The 18,139-nt window shown below is 36.8% G+C and overlaps 1 protein-coding gene across 7 annotated transcripts in view; it reads right to left on the bottom strand.

Annotated features, from left to right (window-relative positions):
- CDC14A (cell division cycle 14A) overlaps positions 1-18,139 on the bottom strand; it is a 133,471-nt gene that overhangs the window by 51,859 nt on the left and 63,473 nt on the right. For 5 of the 7 annotated variants that reach the window (XM_015595556.2, XM_025052222.1, XM_015595555.2 and 2 more), the window contains 3 exons: positions 16,056-16,122; positions 12,849-12,911; positions 3,795-3,882 (listed from right to left, as the gene is read on the bottom strand). In XM_015595556.2, the coding sequence (XP_015451042.1) occupies positions 3,795-3,882; positions 12,849-12,911; positions 16,056-16,122 (218 nt within the window). Of the gene's footprint in view, positions 1-2,359; positions 2,511-3,794; positions 3,883-12,848; positions 12,912-16,055; positions 16,123-18,139 lie in introns of those variants that run through there. The other 2 variants (XM_025052223.1, XM_015595558.2) reach the window with 2 other exon arrangements.

The raw sequence follows: 18,139 nt of genomic DNA, 5'->3' as shown, positions 1-18,139 counted from the left end.
ACCCTGGAGCTGACCAAACCCAGAAAAGGAATTTCAGGGCTAAAAGATTTAAAAATTCATCTTTTCTCAACTCCTCATTTAAAGTTAGAAAACTGAAAAACAGCAGAGTCGAATGGCTAGACCACGCAGTCATTAATAAAAGTAAAAACTGAAAAATGAGTAAGCAAAGGTAGGAAGCAATACAATATTAGGTTCATTCATGATGAAAATGTAAAGAATATCTAATAAACACCTACTGTGTGCCTGACACTGTGCAAGGCACTTCATACAATAGCTCTAATCCTCACTAGATGCCTGAAATGTGCTTCCTATTTCCTCCATCTGATATATGAGGAAAACGATGCCCAGAGAAGTTCAATGAGCTCACTCAGGTTTACGCAGCCCGTAAAAGGTAGAACCAGCTTCAACCAGTCCAGTCGCTCCGCACCTGGCTTCTCTCATTAGAAGGCTGACACTTCAAATTGTTGGGATTCCCTGTCTCAAGGTATCTTTGTGCTCCTTTCTCTCTCTTCCTCTCCCTCTCCCTTTCCCCTTTCTTCCTTCCATCCTTCCTTCCTTCATTCTTTCCTTCCTTCCTTTCTTTCTAAAATAGAGATGAGAAGGGCTTTGCTACCTGGGAGTTTGGGGGCTTTTTTGGAAATTTTTAAATCCAATGTGTTTCATTCTACTGCTGTATTATTCATTTATCAATTCAAACCTGTTTAACCAAAAAAAAAGAGATAGGGCTCTTCTCTTCTCCACTGTCAAAACAATGGGAACCAAGATGGCTGACAAAAACTCCTGGTGGCTCTCTGTTGACAAGACACACACTTAAGACTCACGGCATTCTGCCCAGATCCCAAGAGTTTAGCACCTCTTTTTGCTACATCCTAGCAACAGCTATTTGAGTGTTAACTCCTTAGAAGTCTACCTTTTCTACTAACAAACCCCTAAAATAACTTTCAGCCTCCTCAGGAAACAGTGTTTCTAAATTCAAAAAAAAAAAAAAAAGTACGCCAATATTTTGCTTTAATTAGATCAATTTTATTAATTACATCGCAAAATTATTTTAAGTTCAAAAAGGATTTACAAAGTTAAAGCCCTTCACAGAAAACATGATGAAGCTTCTAGTGAATATCAGATCTTAAAAGGGGAATTCCAGTAAAATATCAGTATTTTACCAATGACGGCCTTAATGAAATTGTTCTAGACATCATAAAAGTCAACAAATACTAGGTAAGCTGCACTTTCAGACCTTTTTTTCTCAAGATGAGAGGGCACAATGCATAGGGGAAAAAATGCATATATAGAGCAATACCTTAATAGTGGTTACCTCTAGAATATATAATTACGAGTGACTTTTTATCTATATTGCTTACATTTTCTGTAGTGGGTGGGTACTTCCTCTGTAATAAAAATTTTAAAAACACAGAATTTAGAATCAAAGAGACCTGTGTTTGAATCTGCATGCTGCTGCATTCCAGCTGTGTGAACCTGGGCAAGTCAGGTAACTCCTGTAAGCATCCCTCTTCTCTTCTGTGTTAGAAGTACCACCTACTCCAGAGGCTGGCTTTGATTATTAGATGATGTGTACACAAAAAGCTTAGTACCACTTCTGGCATGTAAGCAATGATGGCTATAATTATTTCTCTATATATTGCAGTATGGGACCAAAAAGAATGTTTAAAGGTTTTTGACAAAAATTCTCACACAAAATATTCACATCCTTTTATCTAACAATTCTACTTCTAAGATTTCAGAGAAGAAACCAGAGCTGCAAAAGGAGTATGAACATGTATGCCAACCACAACAGTTTTTAAACGTTAGATCTCATCAAAAAATAATTGATTGATTAATAGGATATAGCACAGTCATTGAACAATGCAGTCATGGAAAATTATAATGAAGATCCACATTTACTGCCATGAAAGAACTCTGTGATATGTTAAGTGAAAAAAGCTGCTACAAGACAGTAATTGTTGATTCGGGCTTGTAAAAAAAAAAAAAGGAATATTTTTATAAGTGTGTGTGCGTATGTGTATTCATTGAGAGGGAAAAAAATGTGTGCAAGTAAAAAATAAAGAGAAGCAGAAGGAAAGAAAATTAAAATCCCCAAATAATCCCACCACTAACTAGTAAACCTAGAAAACTTGGGTAGAATTATGTCATACTTATCCTTTTTTGTTAGTTCATCTGCATTTTCTCTTTTGAAAAAAAAATCATATATTACCTCTATAAAAATATTTAAAATAATTTTTTAAATTACACCTCATCTTCTCTTTAAGAAAATTTCATAAAACACATGAATCCTAAACAGCAACATTCTTTCAACTTCACCCAAATGAACACCCAACAGCAAAGCCACCCTGAAACCACACACCTGCTAAGCTTTTCTGGGTTTGAGTCAGATCATTTTGCACTGAAGGCCAAAGGTGGATTTAATCAATCCTGTCTGAAAGACCAACTGTCAGAATGCAGTTTCCTCAGGCACCCAATGTTATTGCTAACAATTCCACGGGACAGCGGTTAATCAATCAATGTCTGGAGCAAAAAAAATTCATTAGCAAATTCCCGAATGCAAAGATCTAATTCTGGCTTCAATAGAGGCTCCCGTTTGTTAGCCTAACTGTCAAAGATCACCCAGCCCCAGAGGGAACATGACTCAAGCAGGGTTCCCTCCCTGGTAGATACATCATTGGTATGAAATGATAAGCACGTGTGTGAAAACGCAAACTAAAAATCAAATCTAAATGCATGGGTAACAATATACAATGAAACTAGATTTCAGAATAAATACTTGTGGTAATAATGATGGAAGAATAAATCTAGATGAGGGGTTTCAAATTACATTCTCTCCGAGGATTGATATTCCAGGTCTATGACCAGATAGCAAAAAAAGGGAGCTATTATGTTCTTGGGTGATTTTTAAAAAATTAGTGTACTTCTCCTCTAAATTATTCTTAAACCTTTGGTGACTATCATTATTTGTCTTCTAGGGAATATTAGATGAAAAAATAAATAAGTAGAAAATAAATGTTAATGGGAAAACACATAGCTGATCATGTTTCATTCAAGAGGGTTTAGTTTTTGTTCTCTTTTATCTTTCTTCCTGAATGTGTATGGCCCCAGCTATACATATACTGCAAATTTAATTACTTCAGTACCAAGTCATTCCTAGTTGTCATGAGGGAACTAAACAGATCAGTGTAGTGGCCATGTTTAGGAGCCCAGCTCTGGGGTGGAGTACCAGTTCTGACTACTACTTTGTGACCTGGGGCAAATTCCCTACTGATAAGCCTCAATTTACTTCTGCATAAAATGGAGATAATAGTACCTACACCTCACAGGGTTGGGTGTGCATTAAATGAGATAACGCTGTGATTAGCTAGTAACTAGCACACAGTAAGTACTCAATAAAGGATCATCATTCTCATTCTTCAACATGGTGTTCCCCCAAAGAATACCTTGATGTATAGTACTCCACTACCAATTAAACCTGAGAATCACTGACAGAATTCAGCAATCTGCTTATTGGTCTGAGCAGTTAGTTTTTCGGATTCTTCTTTGATCACTAGGTCAGGTAAAGTGAGCATCCTATTCATGGCAACCTAAGTATTGTTGGTTTTAAAACAGTAATTATCGCTCCGCCTACTAAAGCATAATATTTAACACACTAATTACTACTATTCAATTTTTTATTTAATAAATATTCTTTGGAGAATATTATGAAAAGAAAGGATCATCTGAAGAAATTAAGATATTAAAGAAGATCAACTGAAATAAATTTTTGGATTGCAAAGTAAAGAAAAACCTACCATTTTCAATTTTGCTTTTTGGATGTGGTCCACTAAATGCTAAAAATTTTCCTGGAACAATCCAGTTGAAGTCACCATTTTCAACTCGCTGGCAGAATTTTGTGAAAAAAAAGAAAAAAAATATTTTATAATTCTTATACAATTTAAGAAACCCTTGCAAATAAAACTGCTATCCACTCTATTAGTACTCTAGACTAATTGGACATACATGAAAACAACATAGTTTAAAATAAAAACATGCATTGATTCTCAAAATAATATTTATGAATTCAATCTATTTTAGAAAATTTTTTATCTAGGTTCTATGAAAAGTTTAGAAAACTTTATTTAGGTGGAGGTACTTTGCTTAAAATAACTTTATCTTCTGGCCACACTGTAGTGAAATGAAATGAAAACAAACATTGCTTATCCCAGCAATAAATAAAGGGAAATAAGAGAAAATGGAAAATGTAAGCGCTTTCCATGAACATGGTAAACATTTAAACAATGAAAAAAAAATCTATAAATATCAGGGTCATGATGAACACACTTCCATTTTTTTTTCCTGTTTTTATAGGTTGATATTTGTTGTCAGCTAAGGTCTCCCTCAGGGGATGCGCACCCAGACAGCACCCTGGGTCAGGCAAGAGACATAAATAAAGGCAGGTACACCTCGGCTCTGGCTGGTCACCTTGCAGGAGAGCTGACTGAATGTGGCTGATCTTCTCATTGGATTTTCATGTGACTTCTCTCTACATTTGAAATTTGCCATTTTAAATTATGTCTTTAAATACTGTGAAACCAAATAAAATCCACCTAGAGGCTGGCTTTGATTACCAGTTGTCAGCCTCTGGTCTACACACTGTAAGGGATCCACAGAAAAGGCTTGAAGACCAGAGAAGGGGCCAAGCATCTTCCCACTGCTCCATCATTTCCTTCATTTCCTTCCCTTCTCCATGTGCCTCTGGAGCCCTGGGGCAGAGCTGAAGGCACCCGAGATTTTGCAGATAATTGGGACACATTTGTGCAATGTGTCACATATATATATTGCCTCTTCGTGTAAGCATCCTTAGCCAACCCCAGCCCAAACCCAACCCCATCGCCAGGCTTGGCCTGGAGTTCCCAAGTCTGCACAGATACCTCCCAGGCTGAGAAGGAAGCGTTCTCTTTCCTGGGCCAAGGCTATCTGTATGAAAGACTCTTCCACTAGATGGCGCAGATCTCAATGGTAAGAATCCCGGTCAAACCCAAGAGTCTGCACTCTGCTTTAAGAGCTCGTAAGTATTTAAGTCAATTGAAATAACTGACGTCAAAGAAATCTGGAGCTTCTACTTTAATTACTTATACTACCCATTATCATTTCCATGAAAATCTAAACTTAGCTATACTACTTAGCTGTTTCAAATGCAGATGTTTCTTTCCAATTAAGAAAAGTTATAAATGAAACATTACATGATGCCTTATAAATGTCCGCATTGCATTAATCTAATTATAATAAACAAGTCTCCATGATGCCCTAAATAAAATCTTAGCAGTACTATGAGTGTTATGAGTACACGCACCAAAACAAATCTCAAGTACAGCTGTCTATTTATATCAATTTTAATAAAGAATCTAATTACAACCCTTTGTGATAAACACCCCTCTCAAGTAATCATTAAGCTTAAAACATTATTTAAAAATTCAAAAATAGAAGTATGCTCTAATTATCAAAAAGCTAAAACCAATTCTTTATGAACAGTGGAAGAAAACAAGTTTCTACGTTCACTATTTCTGTATCCTAGACCACTAAGCAAGCCTAGATAAATACATTGTGCTACATCTGTTTGTTGGGATTACAGACATCCATTTGGTTAAACAGTAGCCTTTTACAATCAATCATATGGACATAGGCAATGGACTCACTAAGATACATTCACTGACAGGACCAAAAGAATATGTTTGGCAATCTGCCTACCCAAAAGGATAAACATTAGATAGTATTGGGCTATAGTCAGTAGCTTGGATAGGTTGATGGAGTAAACAAAGAGGTTTAGGTCTTACATCCAAATCTGAGAAAAAAATTAATAAGAAAGTTACAGCTTTTAACTGGCTGATATAATATAAGCTTACTTTGGTAAGCTTCCAAAATTAATATCTGTGCCTTCTTTCACAGTGAATTTCACAATATTTATCAATAATAGAATATTTAAGATAACACAAATTGGCTTTTTTAATGAAACATGAACACATACACTTGAAGAAATCTAGATCAGACAGGAACTTAAGGTACATTCTAACCCTACCACATTTTGCAAACAAACATCTAAGCAAGAATGAAGCCAGAGAATGACGTGATGTCTTCCAATCTCAAGCCTACCACCTCCCAAGTACTACCTAGAAAAACTGCAGATGTTCTGCACAATTAAGAAAAGCCCAAGCTATAAATCTAAATTTCTAAAACTGATATATTTAGGTGTTATTATTCACTTTACTACAAAAGATTCACCAGCTTTTTTTGGAATAGCTAACTCTCCTGGTGCATTTTAAAAAATCTCTGCACTTGAAAACTTGAATTTTTCCAACTTCTAAAAAATACATCTGTGCCAGTAAGGCATGTCTCTGTTGTAATAGTCACAAATATATTTTTCAGCCCAAACACTGAAAAACATTTGGCCTTCATATAATTGTAACAGACAGTAAGATCGAAAAGAGAGAGCCTGAGGTTGGCAATTACGGGACTGATTCCTTTATGAAATGATGTGCTTTCTCAGATAGCATGGAGAAACAGTTTTTAAGTACAATTCAACTTTCATTCAAACATTTGCTGAGCCTTTAATATATATCAAGGACTATAACTTAGTGTCACACATGAAATAATAAAAAGCATCCCCTGTATGCTCTTAAATAAGAGTCTGAAAGCAAGTGGGAATGACAAATAATAGTAACAGTAACAGCAAACACATATATATAGATATATAGATATTTACCACTGATGCTGTGCTAAGCACTACACTATTACACACACCTCATTTCATCCTTACAGCAACCCTAAAAGGTGCTGTTATCATCACTATTTTACCTATTGCTAGAGACTGAATGCTGTGTCCCAAAATTGAAACCTAAATTGAAACCTAGTCCCCAATGTGATGGCATTTAGAAGTGGGGCTTTAGGGAGGTGATTAGGTCATGAGGCTGGAGCCCTCATGAATGGGATCAGTGCCTTATAAAAGAGACCCCAGGGAGCTCCCTCATCCCTTCTACCACGTGAGGACACAGGACAATATGGCCATCTATGAACCAGATGCCTAATCTGCCAGCACCCTGATTTTGGAATTTCCAGCCTCCAGAACTGTGAGAAACAAGTGTTTGCTGTTTAAGCCACATAGTCTACAGTATTTTTGTTATAGAAGCCCAAACTAAGACACCCATCAAATAAAATGTTGCATTAAACTTTGACAAGTGTCATAATAGAAGTACATATGAAGTTTAGTGGTGGCACAAAGACTATTTTAAAAATCAAAAAGACAAGCTAAGCAGGGTCGGGCCTGGTTAGTACTTGGATGGGAGACCACCTAGGAAGACCAGGTACTGTAGACATAAAAAATTTAAAAAAATAAAAAATAAGGAATTGTAAAATGACAAGGTACTTGCAATCTGTGAGGTCAACCAAGGGTTGCCTCACCTGAAAAAAAAAAAAAAGACAGAACTACAAAGCCTTTTCTTATTGATTAAAAAGTGCCTTCTTTATAGTTCCCTAACTTCTAAAACAATAAAAGTGTTGATAGTATAGGTGTGCCACATAAATGCAAACACGCTGTAATGACTGGCACTTTATGAGCTGAAAGCACAGTAAATATTTGAGTTATTTGGTTTAAATTAAGTTGCCATGCCATTTGGCTTTAGATAATAAGCTCCAGATTATTAATTTAGGTTTGCTTTTGAGAGAGACAGTATGGTGGAAGGAAAGAGGAGTGGATGATTGCTTCACTTCTGATGGCAACAGCTAGGGGTGGGGTGGAGGGGACACTGGTGGGGGAAAGCATTTAAGGGGCTGCTCCAACAGCCCAGACCAGTGAACGCCTCTGCTGATGCAACCCCAGGGAGCAAGAACCCAGTGCATGTTTACAGGTGCCATTCCAGTGCTCAAGACATGAAGATGTGAGGCCATCAGTACATACATGGTTGTTGAAACTTCAAGACAGGTGTCCCCCAACTCATGGTGAGTGTATTTAACCAGAAATCACAGGGCCCGAGAAAGCAGCAGCATTTCAAGTGGGCACAGGAGACCAAGAACTTGCAAAGGAGACTGACAAAGATGGCCAGAGATGGAAAGAGGAAAAAAGCAAGGGACAGAACCTTAGAAGTTACAGGGGGAAAGTGAGTTTCTAGTATTAGAGGGTGTCCATGGAGTCATCACGTAGGAAAAAGACCAAGCAAAGCCATTTGGTTTTGCTAATTCTTGAATTAGCAAGAATAGTGAGAGTCGAGTCACAAAGATGAACGCTAGACAATAATAAGTTGACTGGGTAAAAACAGTCAAGACTGCTCTCTTAAGAATTTTGGAGGCAAAAAAGGAGGAACAGAGATTAAACAATAATTTAAAAGAAAGGGGAAAATAACTTGAGAAATTGCTTAGGATGACTTAGACCTCAAAACATTTTATAGGTTTAACCAACATGACCTTTCAACCAGCAATGGGTTGAAAGTCTGGGTCCCTCCATTTCAGCTGTTGCAGTGTCCAGGAAGGAATTTTGTTTCCTTAACTTGAGACTTTTGAGTGGTGTAATCAACACTACAGGACAGCTTCAGCGAAATGCTTCTCATAGTTCTCTGAGTAATCAAACCATGGTGGGAGACACACCTCCATAGTTCCTCCAAGTGATAAGGACAAGCCCACATATCTGCATTCTGGAATTTGCTTGACCCCAGTCCAATGGTAGGAATTCACAATTACAGTGACAGAAATTCACATTTTTCCAGTTCCAAATCCATGAACAAGCGGCACCTAGATTACATTCTAGTTTGCTGTACAAATTCTAATCCAAAGCAAAGCCTTGAAACATCGTAACCTTAGGTTTTCAATAACAAGGACTCTTGCTGTTGACCTGAGGTGACACACTGAGTGTCGAGAGACCTAACAAACCTTATTAGTTCTCAAGGTATGTGCAAAAGGGCCACCTCTGGAGTCTATACCACCTGGTCAGTTTGACTATTTACTTACTAACTGCAATGACGGATGTCATAGTCAATCCGGAGATGATCTCTATTCATATATTAAACTAAACTGGCATTACATGAAAGCCCTAGTTGAAGATTACAAGGTCTAGCAATCTCCATTGCAAATAACTGGTTTAGGAAAAATAAATAAATAAATAAATAACCTCTCTTTTACAGCAGAGACTGGCTGGCAATAAAAGAAAAATCATTTCAAGAGGTTGTCCCTCATATGCTGCTAAGTGGGAATGTAAATTGGTATAGCCACTATGAAAAATAGTATAGAGGTCCCTCAAAAAATTAAGAATAGAATTACCATATGACCTAGCAATCCCTCTTATGAGTATCTACCTGAAAAATTAAAAAACATTTATTCATAAAGATATATGTACACCTATGTTCACTGCAGCATTATGCACAGTGGCCAAGACATGGAAACAACCGGAGTGTCCTTCAATATATGATTAGATAAAGAAGATACAATACTTACATATAAGGACTATCACTCAGCTATAGAAAAAATGTAATACTGACATTTGAGGCACCACAGATGGATCTGAAGAACACTATGCGAAATGAAGTAAGTCAGATGGAAAAGGTTGAGAACCATATGATTACACTCATATGTGGGACAGAAAACTGAAAGCGACAAACAAACAAGACAAACGAACAAAAATTCATTGACACGAACAAGGGTACAGTGGTTACCAGAGGGAAAGGGGGGAGGGGGATGAGGGTAAAGGGGTCAAATATATGGTGGCGGAAGGAGATTTGACTTTGGGCGGTGAACACACAATGCAATATACAGACGATGTATTATTGAATTGTATACTTGAAACCTACATAATTTTATTAACTGGTGTCACTCCAATAAATTTAATTTTTAAAAGATTATTTTTAAAAAAGAAGTCATCTACCATAGTCAATAAATTTTTCCCCTAGAGTATTACTGCAAAATCAGAATAGATTCTTAATATATCTTGGTCACTTTCCATTGAAAAGTACTTTTAACAGATTATATAAAATATCTTGAAATGTGCTATACTCCTATTTTTAGTATTCACTCACTCATTTATTCATTAGTTCTTTCATTTGATGACTGCCCACTATGAGTATACTGGGTGACTTAGTCATACAGAGATGAATGAGATATAGTTTCTGCCCTCAAGTGCCCGGGGTACAGGGAGGACACAGATGTGTAAACAGCATATTGTGCAATGCTGTAGAAAAGAGTTCCCACAGAGCTAAGAATGACAGACATGTAAACACAGTGGGTAGGGGAGAAGGGACCACAGGCAGGAGGAGGGAACGAGAGCATGACCAAAGCGCTTCCATCTGGAAGCTGCACGGATTTGGGTGTGAGGAGGGAAGAGAAAGGGACATGGATGGAGAGCAAGAAAAAGCCTAAGGCAAAAAGGGCCTTTTGTGCTGTATTAGGGAGCGTTCATTTCCCCGACACTTTTAGTCAGTGTGGAGCCCATGAAGGACTTAGAGCAGAGGGTAACATAATCAAACTTAATTTCGAAAACATACACTCTGATAGTGATATGAAGACTTGATGGAAGAGGTCCAAGATTCAAGAAAGACTCAATCCCAGGCATCTAGAATCGACCAACACTTTCACACAAACACTTCCCAGATGGGCTACACTGTAATGTGGCCAAAATAATGTAAAACCACCTTCTAGAACAGCAACGCTCTTTTCCCAAAAGAGCATCCTTTAGTTGAACATAGCAATAATGATGTCTCAGGAGCAAAATTTTCCACATTCAGCCTATCATGGACCAATAAATTCTGTGTAGACAAATTCCGTGTAGACAGCATGAAATAGGGGCTTGTGACAAAGGCCAAACATGATAACTTCTGCAGAATGAGGCTCAAGAATATATGGATTCTATGACAGCAGGTGACAACAATAAGGGCTCTAACATATGAAGAGATGAAATTATAGGTAGCCTCCTGAAAAAATATATTGGCCCTAAAAACATAGGAAGCAAATAGGAAGTACTTAATAAAAATGTCTGCTCAATAAATGAAATGAAAAGTTATCAAATTGAGGCCATTGCGTAATAATCTTCTTGATTCTCATATAACAACATCATTTCTCAAGAACAGCAAAGCTTCCCAACCAGCGTAACAGAATGGAGTTGCCTGGGCAGGGACTGGGGCAGCCAGAGTCCCCAGGCCAGTTTCCAACAGCTGTGAGCTATGATCACAGGGTGCTGAGTAAATATTATCATTTTCCAGGTGTGCCATGAGGGGAGGAACAAAGGGAAGCCCTGTGCAGTGACTCCACTCCCCAGTAGGCTGTAACCAGTTTGTCTGCCATCAGGTCTGCAGTAGCCAAGCAGAGCTCTAACCACTTCCATCAAAAGTGGCTCAGGTTTGTCTGTATAAAAGCACAGGGTCAAGTCAATAAATAATAGCTTGGTATTCTGGGAAATAGCTCATACTGACAAAACTACTTCATGGAAAGCATTTTTTCCCTTAAAAAAAAAAAAAAGAATAAATTTAGGAGGTGGGGGGAAATCATGGCAGATATAAAATAGCGCAAAAAAATCAAAATAATTTCTCAGCTTTTGAAGTATGTTATTCATGAACTTTAAGCTCCCAAGAGGGTACTTAAGGCAGCTCCTTGAACTTGCACAGCCCAGTTCTGAATGGGATAATTCATGTAAGCCATGGTGATGAGGCACCCCCAAATGTTTCTTTGCATTTCTCTCCTTCTCCCCTCTTCTCAACTAGGAACAGGGTACTGCTGTAGGACAGCTCTTCCTCCATGTTTTTTTGTAAACTTTTCTGTGTATGGCTAACACAGGGACATCATCAAAAATGGCAAGCCTTCTGGTAAACAGTGGAAAGCCGCATTTTATTTTGTTTTGAGGACAACCAAAATCTTCACTGTTTCTCTCTAGGGCAAAAAGACTATTTTTATTTTTTTAACTGAACTGATCAATGGTTAGATTTCAAAGGAATGGCTATTCTTAGTTAGTTCTCAACTTCTTTGAAAATTCCTTAACAACTCTGTTGGAAAAGTATGAATGTACTGACACTGATTCTTCGTGGAAGCTTCTGGACCATCGTCTTGCATTTACTACTTTACCAGACACCTTCACAGCATAGCTGCCAGAATTATATCTGTTTGATCAGTGCAAATATGAAGGATGTGCCATTCTTACAGATGGCCCATTGTGTCAATTATTGATAAACAAAAGTGGGAAGCCACTTTTGTTTATCAATAATTGACACAATGGGCCATCTGTAAGTCACATGAAAATAAAGCAAATGCCTGATGTATCTTACCCTAAGCTTTCTAAATATGAAAGGCCTGCACATCTTCAACGTCTCCTTAGAGCACAGCCTAGCTTGGACAGCCTTTGCCGAAACTGCACTGCTGAGCAAGCAAGACATTATTCGAAGGCTTCGTGATGGTGCCATGGGAGAAAACTCAGACAGCTCTCAGAACTAAGCAAATTCAGCCATATTTCCAAATAAAACTTACGCAGTCAAAAATATTACAAGGCACAAATCCAGTTTTGTTTTAAACAAAACCTGAATTTTAAATAAAAGTAACTTATAGTTTCACTTACCAAACTATACTTTAAATTTACTTTCCTCATAAAAGTGAAAAGTAATTGTCAAAAAAGATGTGATGAAAGAATATATATATTTAGATACGGCATTTTCTCAGTCTAAAATGTTGGTGACTCCTGGTCAAAAGTAATAACCAAAGCTGATAGGACAAACTGACAACTCCAGAAAACTCCAGAATGTTTTTATTTAATAGCAGCCACTCAATTTGCAATACCTGAGTGTTAGGGAGTAAAAAATATTAATCAACATGTAATTATATCTTGCAAAAAATTAAAAAGTACAAACCTCATAGTGTTCATATTCATCCACATCAAATGTCTCAAAGTCAAAAAATCCATGTTGTAATCCCTAAAAGCAGAATTTGAATTAGTTTTTCCACACTGAATTGATAAATGCTTCTAGCCATTCCTGGAATTCCTGCTCACAAATGATCCTCACTAATCAGAAGGAGAAAACCTGAAAACTTTGATGTGTAATGCATATCCAGAAATCATTTTCCAATATTAGTCATTTTGCTTTGAGACTGTCTTACAGGTAGGCTTTAACGTTAGAAAAACATGAAACTGTGTCCCACAAAATATGCCTCTTGAGTTGTAATTTACGTTACTTTTGTATGGAAAATTATGTATATGAAATAAAACATAAAAGCAGATTTACAGTTAAAAACTATTGGAAACTATTGTAATTAATTCATACCTGTGATTAACTTTTCAGATAGGAGAAGGAAAACCAATTATTCTTAGGTTTTATCTTCCTTTTATCATTGATGAGATATTTAGCAAAAAGGGCATTTTTACTTAACCAGCCTTTATTTATTCCTAAAACTCTACTTGGAGAGAATTTGTTTTATGGTGACAGTTTCTGACAGAATAAAAGTGTGCCTGACTGCTCTTAAAATTTAAAAGGAAGAACTGATATGCTTAACACAAAGAAAAATTTCATTCTCCTTTTTGTAACTAATGATTTAGAACTTTTAAAAACTACCTGACCTGCTCAAATATAATATTTTGAAGAGCACAGAGTTTTTTTATTTTGTAAATCCTGAAGCTATACAGGTTATGATAGAATATAAAATCAGTTACTTATAAAAGTTACATGGTCAAGTCATTAAAAATAGAAGAATCTATTAAACTGAGCTTTAGTATGTCTATCTCTGAAAATACTTTAGAGACCAATGTTTCTAAAATGGACTAGCTGCAACAGAAATACTTAAGATAATTTATATTTAAAATACGGATTCCTAGGCCCCATCCCAGAACCATTAAATCAGATTCTTTAGAGTGGCAAGGAGGCGGGGGTTAGATTAGCATTTTTAACATGCCTTCCAGGTGATTCTTAAAAACCCCAAATTCTGACACCACCGGTCTAGACAACCCCTACAGAAGCAGGACAAGTTATTTAAATGATTTCACTTTTAAACAAAGTAAGTTGGTTCATCCATATGCACCATGCCAGACAAAACAGTGAGAAAAAGATACCCTGAACTACCACTTACTTTCCTTCTCTTCTCTTTATTCAAAGTGTGAGTCTGTGCATGCCTCTGTGTGTAGTTCACACACACACGTGAACTATGCTTATGACAATGCCGATATATCAAAATAAGAAAGATATGTTTCAAAAAGGGCAAAAATGTGGCCATACTCTGTCTCTGTTCTGAGCAGGTAGGGTACTCCCTGCCACAAAAATAGCCCAGAGCTCGGTGCCGTATTAAGGGGATGTAAGGAGGTGAAATATGTCTCAGTTGCTTACAGACCTGTTGAACGATCTACCAGATCTTCTAAAACCTCATCTACATGTGGGTAAAATAAACTCCAACGTTTGATGAAACAAGGAATTTACATAAGACCTTATTCATGAACGAAGTCTCTCCTTTCCTCTACTACAAGAAAGATGTCATAAATTTCTATACCAAGTCGTCAGTTACCATAAGATTGGGCAGGAATATTCCAGTGTGAACTGAATTTCATAAGTGTTTTACAAAAAACAGGCTATAGCAGATGGCAGGATAGGCAAAATGATAACAACAATAAATAAATTACTTTTTTGCTCTCAGGCATATTTTTTAAATGTTATCATTGTGAATTATCTGGCAGGTAACATCCCAGCAAGAGTTCTTAACTGGTGTCACCAGAAGTGTGTGCTGGTGATATAATTTGCAGGGATGGGCTAGAGTATCTTGATAGTTTTTAAATGAAGAGAAAAATATTTGAAAACTATTTTAGAGGTTTACAGAGTTTAAACTCATTTTTTTAAAGCTAAAACAGGAGTTTTTAAGTACTACTTAAGCCGAGTCTTTGTATTTTTTCCTCTGGCTCTGTCAGGGAAGGAACACTGAGAAAAGGGTCTTAAGGGTTCTTACCACAATAAAATATAAGAAAATAATAATTAAATTCATTTTTAAATGAAATATCAAAGTCAAAAATATACATAAAACAAGTAGCATATTGGTACCAATTTTCTCAACTCAAAATACAGCAAAATCAGTTTTATCTTATATCCAAAAAAGAAACTATAAGAAAAATCACTATATTTACAGTCCACAATGATCCTTGCCAATGGGTTATATAATACATACATTCCTGACTAATAAATCATGGCTGTATGTTCAAGATGGAATTAGGTACTTTGAACCTTCATCAGAGTTCATAGTATAGAGTACATGACTACCTAGATTATAAATCAATCTTTCTAAAATATGTTCCAAAAGTCCTCACAAATCTAGATTTTCTCCATTATATTTATAAATAACTAAATAATTATGACTCTAAATTTTTGAGTTTGTTAGATCACCCAAAGGAACTGTTGAAACTAGAGTTTGTGATTCAGTCCATCTCTGATGAGGACTGAGAATCTGCATTTCTAACAAGTCCCCACACTTTGACAATCATTGGTTATGACATACCCTAATAAGATATTAGAAAGAACTCCAGATTGATATGGAAATTTGAGTTAGAATTAGGCCTCCTACTAACTACCTGTGTCCTTGAGAGAGACGTAAACTCTGGGTTTGTTTTCTCATCTGTAAAAATTAGGTAATAATATCCGGCCAACTTCCGACTTCAAGGGCGAGTAACAATATCCAATTAGAAAACCAATGTGGAAATGTCCTCCACACCAGCAGAGGAGAGCAGGAGCCTGGATGACTTCCTGTCTCTCTCACACCAAGATCTAGCTTGATAATGAAACTGAACGGTGACAAAGCAATGTCACAGACACAGCAGCAGAAAGAGGTGATAAATCTGCCCCAGAACACAAATAGTTTAAATGAGAGAGACCCCTTCCAATTCTGTAAGAACTAACAGAGTGACCCCTAGACCCCTCCCCTAATTTGCCCTATAGTCTGTATTTTACAGATCAAGCATTGTTGAGAAGTGGAAAGCCTTCTGTTTACTGCCTCCCCGCTCTTCTCACCAACAACAAGAAGACTGACATTACTCCTTTTTCATATTTTCAAACTACTGTGTCAACCATAGCAAGGAGAATTGTTATTACCTTCCTGATTCCTTGCAAACAGTCGAGGATGGTGAGATTGTAAGTGCAATTTCCAAAGGAAGCATCCCTATAAACACACAAAAAAATGTAACATCAAAAACATTTAAAATATTCAAATAATAAAATGCCAAAGCCAATTGGACACGTTTGTTTGGCTTCACAGCTGTCAACGTGGCAAACTTATGTAACACATCAGCTCCTACTAGTTAACTAGTCCTACAGCTTAACTGTAGCACTTCTGAAATTGCTTTAATCTAAGAGGCAGAATTCATAAGAAAGCAGGTCTAAGAGCCCGAGCACTGGAGTCAGACTGGCTTCATTCAAATGCCACCTCTGCTCCACACTGGCTGGGACCTTGAGCAAGTTATGGGCCTTGGTTTCCTCACCTGTGAAATAAAGTTATTGAGAGTAACGACCATTCATTTATAGGATGGCTATCAGATTATGTTAAGTACAAATGTAAAGTCCTTCATATAATGCCTAGCACAAGGAAGTACTTAATAAATATTATGACTATTCTTATTATTAACAGTGAACTGGACTGTTTCATTAAGTAAAACATTCGCCATCACTAGAGGAACAACCACCATGGATACGGCAAATACAAGTGTAAGGGAGTCAATGTATACAGGTCTGCAGAACCTAGCAGTTATTCTCATGGATTAAATGCCACCCCTCCTATCCCACCCGCTCCTCTGGGGATCCATGCGAGCTTTTCTAATGCATCATGAAGTGTTCTATCAAAAGGAGTGGGGACCTACTGCACCGAAAATTGAGTACTTCATACTTTATTTAAGTTTTTAGAGCAACTTAGCAGACCTGCTTTAGGCAACATAAAACTGAAGTATCAAGTTCAGGTCAGTTAAGCAAGAACTGGCACTGGAGCTTTAACACTAGCAATGTTCCAAGGTGTCCAAGGCAAGAAACTTGACCTCAAGGCTCTCAGTCTCTCTGCCCAGCCCCCGCTGCTGACCTAAAGGAATAGAGCTGTCAGGCACCTGCCAAAAACAAGGTCGAATGCGCCACACCAAGTCGGTCAAGGGTAGCAGGGGGAAGGGTGCCAGAAGGTGTTCCATGGAGAGAAAATTACCTTTAAGGGCTTTAATATAAAACTAGCATAAAACCAAGTTTTATACCACAATCATTCAGGGTAACATGAACCGATGGCCACTAAGCCATGAATTAAAATGCGACCTCAACATCACTGAGTTTCAGCATTCTGATAACCTGGTATAAAAACAGTAAGTCAGCAAAGCAGCTTAACAGAAATGTCCTGAAATTTCAAAGTTAACCTATGTAAATTGGAAGGGTTACTCTAGATATTTAGGTCTGATTTCAAGAGTTTTCGGGTTTTTTTAATGCCATCTAAATACATGGGTCAGTGAAAAACCAAATAGCCTCTTTTCAAAATATCTTGTAAAGATATAAACCATATAGCAGGAAGTAAATGTTAAGGGACTCAACCAGAAAGGAGTAGCTGGGGATCTAAGATAAAATGCTGTTTATATAAATAAGCACATATTCCCTTGTAGGCACTTGTCTCACTGGGACAAGGTTTCAGCATCTTTTGTGTGTCATGGACCCCTTCAGCAATCTGATGAAGTCTGTAAACAGCTTTTCTCAGAGCAATGTTTTTAAATGCACAAAATAAAATACATAGGAATAACAGAAGACTAATTCAATTTAAAGTTATCAATATATAAAAGAACAAGTTTATAATACTATAATATGTACTTTTATTACTATATTACATAACAAGGCTTAGTATTAGGTCTGATAAGGACTATCCTTTTGAAGAAAGAATGAACATACATATGTTAAAGTAACATGTGACAACTGGAATGGGATATAAAAGTGTCGGTGATTTCTTTTGTCATTTATTTTGCTAATACGATTGTTTATTTCCAATATTTACAATTGAATGTAATCTTCTAAGTTACAAGGTTAGTGAAAATAAAGATATAATTGTTTTGTCATCAAAATTCAGTGACTCTCTGAATTATCTCCACAGACCCTAAATTAAAAACTACTGCTTCGATAAAGAAAAAACAAAACTTCTGTATTTAAAAAAAGAGTTAAAAAAA

Source organism: Pteropus alecto, unplaced genomic scaffold (genome assembly GCF_000325575.1).
Source record: "Pteropus alecto unplaced genomic scaffold, ASM32557v1 scaffold106, whole genome shotgun sequence".
Taxonomy (NCBI): Eukaryota; Metazoa; Chordata; class Mammalia; order Chiroptera; family Pteropodidae; genus Pteropus; species Pteropus alecto.
Note: the sequence above shows the minus strand (reverse complement) of the source record. Positions and strands in the feature narration are given on the sequence as shown.